Below are 5,558 nucleotides of genomic sequence, written 5' to 3'. Positions count from 1 at the left end.
AACTAGAGAATGATGATTAATGGTTTTTATATCTACATGAAAAGAAAAAGTTTGAAGATAATCATATGTTGAATAGAGATAGGATTGTTACCAATCTTATCAGATTTTTTAACAGCAAAAATGTTTTATAGAGCAAGTAGTATGAAACTAGGGGTGTTGACATCCAAGCTGAAACAAAAATAAATAATTGCAAACTGGTAAAAATATATATTTGAAAACTAATCAAAAATTATTTTTATTGGATCTATTTAAAAAATGTAAAATACTTCCTCCAGGTTCATTTTCTATAAGTGAATTACATTGTTATACATTAGCATTTTGTATTATTACATTGAACCAAATGAATTATTTTTGTTGATAAAAAATAATATAAATGAGTGATAGGTGATGTACTAACTCTATATAAAATTTTATTGTAAGAAAAATATTGCACTCGTTGAAATGCTATAAAAGGTGATTTAAAAATGAATGTATATAACATTTTTATTATTATGAATTTGATGTATATCATAGAATATAGAGACATGTTAAATGATAGTAGGAATTTAAACCAACAAAAAAGATAGTCACCAAAGAGAATAGAGGAAACGATCGGTGTCCATAAGCTTGTAGCATGTCTTGCCTTACTTGTAGCAGGTCGGTCCTTCCTTCCCTCTCTCTCGGTCATCCTTTAGACCTTTTCCATCATTTTCATTTTCATTTTCTCTCTGCATTGCATTCATCCTACCAATACCAATTCCAATATCAATAATTCAGTACCAAAACCAATACCAACGTGATAATGGATGATAGAATTGAAGAGGATGAGAAAGAGAAAGAATCTTTGAATTCTCTTCCACCTCACCGCAAAGCACATTCATACAGCCAACAGCTCCGAGGCCCTTCTACTCACAAACGCCAACATCAAATCCGCAAGCACAGTCTCGACGATGATCGTCTCATCAAATCTTCACTCTACGACTCTGACTCTGATGATGACTTTTTCAAGCGTTCCTCTTCCACCACTACCACTACTACTAATAATAATTCAGTTGTTGTTGATGAACACGGTAGTGATTACTCGTCATCATTAAATCAATCTCAATGTAAGGAAACTCTGCACGAATTTATAGGCAGCGGAGGCACAACTGGTATCTTCAGGGCTCCCATCAGAGCCGCAGTTCACCCTAGTAGGCCGCCTTGTCTCGAGTTAAGGCCTCACCCGTTGAGGGAGACTCAAGTTGGCAGGTTCCTCAGAAACATTGCCTGCACTGAAGCACAGTTGTGGGCTGGACAAGAATGTGGGGTCAGGGTGTGGGAGTTTCACAATGCATATCAACCCGGGAACGGCCTCGGAGGAAAGGTGAGACGGGGAGATGAGGATGCCGCCCCATTTTACGAATCTGTGGATACCTCTCCCACCTTGTGCTTGACCATTGACAATGCCAACAGGTTGGTGTGGAGTGGGCACAAGGACGGCAAGATCAGATCTTGGAGAATGGACCAAAACCCTTTTGTTACACCATTTAAGGAAGGTCTTTCATGGCAAGCACATAAAGGTCCTGTTCTTGCCATTGTCATAACCTCCTTTGGGGATCTCTGGTCAGGTTCTGAAGGAGGTGCTATTAAGATATGGCCATGGGAATCTGTCGAAAAATCTCTTTCCCTTTCTCCCGAAGAAAGACACATGGCAGCCTTACTCGTGGAGAGGTCCTTCATTGATCTCAGGTCTCAAGTAACGGTCAATGGTGTATGCAGTATATCTTCTCAAGATGTTAAGTGTTTGTTGTCTGATCATGTTAGAGGTCGAGTTTGGTGTGCTGGCCCTCTATCCTTTTCACTATGGTATGTATGTATGTTTCTTTATTTATTTCTTTCTTTGTAAAAATTAGAATTGTTATAACTTAATAATGAATGAGTGAATTGGCCTTAATATCTATATGTGTATAGGGATGCCCGTATGAAGGAACTTGTAAAAGTATTTAACATAGATGGTCAGGCAGAAAACAGAGTTGACATGTCATCCGTGCAACAAGATCAAGGAGGATTAGTAGAAGACGAAATGAAGGTAAAATCCATTTCCACTTCAAAAAAGGAGAAATCACAAGGTAATAGCTTTCTGCAGCGATCACGAAATGCTATAATGGGAGCTGCAGATGCTGTACGCCGAGTTGCAACAAAGGGAGCCGGTGCATTTGTTGACGATACTAAAAGAACAGAAGCTCTTGTTCAAACAAGTGATGGAATGATTTGGAGTGGATGTACAAATGGGTTGCTTGTGCAATGGGATGGTAGTGGGAACCGTGTGAAAGATTTTAGTCCCCATCCTTGTGCTGTCCAATGTTTCTGCACATTTGGAACAAGAATATATGTAGGGTATGTGAGTGGTATTATACAAATATTGGACCTAGAAGGGAACATTATTGCAGGATGGGTTGCTCATAATTGTCCAGTGATTAAACTGGCAGTTGGAAATGGTTGTGTGTTTAGCTTGGCTACTCATGGTGGAATACGTGGATGGAATATTGCATCACCAGGTCCTGTTGACAACATAATAAGATCAGAGTTGGCCGCAAAGGAACTTATTTATACAAGACAGCACAATGTTGGAATTTTGATTGGAACATGGAATGTTGGTCAAGGTAGAGCTTCTCAGGAAGCTCTTCACTCCTGGTTGGGCTCCATTGTATCAGATGTCGGTATTGTTGTGGTTGGTTTGCAAGAAGTGGACATGGGTGCCGGTTTTCTAGCAATCTCCGCAGCAAAAGAAACTGTAATATAAATACTTTGTCATCAATCGTGTTATATAATAGTAATACTTGATTTGTCAATCTCTGCATTTAATATCATTTACTTCATTCCCAATTGTAGGTAGGGCTTGAAGGAAGTGCAATGGGGCAGTGGTGGCTGGACGCAATAGGAAAGGCCTTAGAAGAAGGAAAAGCTTTCGAGCGTATGGGTTCTAGGCAGCTTGCCGGCTTGCTTATATCTCTTTGGTGAGTAGTAATTAATTAATTGTATTGTAATCAAAGTGTGTATTTTGGATTTAAAACTTTAATATTGTTTGTTTCCATTCATTCTTTTATGAGTTGAGTTGACATTCTTAAATTAGGGTAAGAAAAAACCTTAGGACACATGTTGGTGACATTGATGCTGGAGCAGTCCCATGTGGTTTTGGACGCGCAATTGGTAACAAGGTTTGTTTGAATTTCCCTGACTAATGACTGTCTATTTGGTTTGTCTTCATTGAAATGAGCATTATTACATTGGAAAAACCTAATGAAACAAACAGGGAGGAGTGGGGTTGAGAATCAGAGTGTACGACAGGATAATGTGCTTTGTGAATTGTCACTTGGCTGCACATTTGGAAGCAGTTAATCGACGCAATGCTGATTTCGATCACATTTATCGAAATATGGTGTTCAGTCGATCATCCAACTTGGCTGGTATGGTGCCATACCTGTTCTTGTCTTGCCTTCTTGCCTTCTCCACATATTTATTTTGGCTACTTTACTCTTCTGGCTTCCCATTCCTCCTCTCTGTTACAGCTGGTGTCTCTACTGCTGTTCATACGCTCCGTGGTACAAATGTGAGCCTGCGCGCATACCTTATGCGTATTACTTACACCTATTAATGATTATCTTATTATCTCCATGCCTTTTTTCCCATCAGTATCATCATCATCATAATTGTGTAATAGGCTTTGGGGGTAACCTCTGAAGAACCAAAACCCGAGTTATCTGAAGCAGATATGGTGGTATTTTTTGGTGATTTCAACTACCGGCTTTTTGGTATATCTTATGATGAAGCCAGGGATTTTGTTTCTCAAAGATGCTTTGATTGGCTTAGAGAAAAGGATCAGTTAAGGGCGGAGATGAAAGCTGGAAAAGTTTTTCAGGGAATGCGGGAGGCGCTCATCAAATTTCCTCCAACTTATAAATTTGAGAGGCACCAACCAGGTTTAGGAGGTAAATAAATAAAAGGTGTTGATTTCAATTGGATTTAGAATTAGTAACTCGATGAACATAAGTACATTATAGTTCCATTGTTGATGTCAATATTATTATGCATTTAACTAACTATATTTTACATGGCCGACCATGATGCAATGCATATATCGTTCGTTTTTCAGGGTATGATTCTGGAGAGAAAAAGCGAATTCCTGCTTGGTGTGACAGAATAATATATCGTGATACTAGATCAGCTCCAGTGTCTGAATGCAATTTAGACTGCCCTGTTGTTTCATCAATTTTACAGTATGTTACATAGTCACAAACCATTACTTTCTGTTTTTCCTTTTGGATTGCTACAATTTGTTAATCATGGTTTAACAGGTATGATGCATGTATGGATGTGACCGAGAGTGATCACAAACCTGTGCGGTGTAAATTTAATGTGAAAATTTCTCATGCTGAGAGATCTGTAAGGAGAAAGGAGTTTGGAGATATTATGACATCAAATGAGAAAATTAGATCTATGCTCGATGAATTAAGTTATGTTCCAGAAAGCACTGTCAGCACAAACAATATAATTCTTCAAAACCAGGACACTTCATGTTTGGTGATAACAAACACAAGCAAGAAAGATGAGGTTGTATATAAGATCACTTGTGAAGGCCAGTATTCAGTTAAAAATGATGGAGAAGCACCTAATTATAGCCCAAGAGGTGCCTTTGGCTATCCTAGATGGCTTGAGGTACTAAGTTTTTACTTAATAATTACTTACTACTACTACTACTACTCATGTTAAGATATTTTTTTTATATTGTTATTTTGAGATTTTTCTTTTATTATTTGAAAATGTGTTTAAATTAGGTCACTCCAGCTGCTGGCATAATTAAACCAGATCAAAATGTAGAGGTTTCGGTAAGTCATGAAGACCATCATACCTCAGCAGCAGAAGAATTTTCCGATGGCATACCGCAAAACTGTTGGAGTGAAGACACCATAGATAAGGAAGTTATTTTGGTTGTTCATGTCCAAGGTAGTTCCTCCGTCCAAACTTACGATCACAAAATCCATGTGCGTCATTGCTTCAAAGCAAAGCCTGTTCGGATTGACTCCTCAAAATCCAATAATGCAAGAAAAAATCAAGTCACCTAACTTCAAAGATTAGTTTCACAATTTTAATACTTCCTTGGATCAAGGAGAAATGTCAGTTAGTATCACAAATGCACAGTATAAGGAAGAGCATATTTGATCCCTTTGGTGATTTTTAAGTTTATATTCCTTGATTAACCAATGGAAACCTACTTTCCTAATAATAGTTGGCTATGCTATTATTATTTTGAGGTTTATTTACTTACATATACTTCTTGTGGCTGTAGAAACAATACTATTTGATTAAGCCAGAGTATTCTGTTAATGACAGTCAATGTAATTTTACTTTGAAGAGACAAGACAATGTAATTTATTGTGTTGCTATTAGTTTTTGTGAGGTGGAGCTTTGAGTTTGATATATGAGCTTTCAAGATTGTTGCATGGTATTTACGACATTTGTGCATAGTTGGCTAATTTAGAGTTTCTTTACAACAAATTAGTCCAAAAAATAATTCTTACTAAGAATGTTTTTAAAATTAA

General features: G+C 37.5%; 1 protein-coding gene across 4 annotated transcripts; it reads left to right on the top strand.

The window, feature by feature from the left end:
- Window positions 1-556: 556 nt before the first annotated feature.
- LOC109340174 (type I inositol polyphosphate 5-phosphatase 12-like) lies at window positions 557-5,124 on the top strand. Of its 4 annotated transcripts, XM_019577765.1 has the most exons (11): window positions 558-636; window positions 793-1,824; window positions 1,930-2,752; window positions 2,851-2,975; window positions 3,092-3,176; window positions 3,272-3,425; window positions 3,528-3,568; window positions 3,680-3,947; window positions 4,112-4,235; window positions 4,314-4,674; window positions 4,794-5,124. In XM_019577765.1, exons 1-11 carry the CDS (start codon window positions 614-616, stop codon window positions 5,079-5,081), a joined length of 3,324 nt encoding a protein of 1,107 aa, XP_019433310.1. In that variant the 5' UTR covers window positions 558-613; the 3' UTR covers window positions 5,082-5,124. The 4 variants fall into 4 exon arrangements, with proteins under 4 accessions (XP_019433308.1, XP_019433310.1, XP_019433309.1 ...); XM_019577763.1 differs by having other exon boundaries at window positions 557-636; window positions 3,272-3,568; XM_019577766.1 differs by lacking the exon at window positions 558-636 and having other exon boundaries at window positions 1,197-1,342; window positions 1,432-1,824; window positions 3,272-3,568.
- Window positions 5,125-5,558: the final 434 nt, after the last annotated feature.

Source organism: Lupinus angustifolius, unplaced genomic scaffold (assembly GCF_001865875.1).
Source record: "Lupinus angustifolius cultivar Tanjil unplaced genomic scaffold, LupAngTanjil_v1.0 Scaffold_146_40, whole genome shotgun sequence".
In the NCBI taxonomy this organism is placed as follows: Eukaryota; Viridiplantae; Streptophyta; class Magnoliopsida; order Fabales; family Fabaceae; genus Lupinus; species Lupinus angustifolius.
The sequence above is the reverse complement of the archived record's forward strand: the minus strand, read 5'-3'. Positions and strand labels throughout refer to the sequence as shown.

Excerpts from the sequence above, each read along its gene's own strand:
- LOC109340174 (XM_019577763.1), top strand. The coding sequence starts at position 614 with ATGTCTTGCCTTACTTGTAGCAG. Across the intron at positions 2,976-3,091 it reads GGCTTGCTTATATCTCTTTG|GGTAAGAAAAAACCTTAGGA; the intron begins GTGAGTAGTAAT and ends TTCTTAAATTAG. Across the intron at positions 4,236-4,313 it reads GTTGTTTCATCAATTTTACA|GTATGATGCATGTATGGATG; the intron begins GTATGTTACATA and ends ATGGTTTAACAG.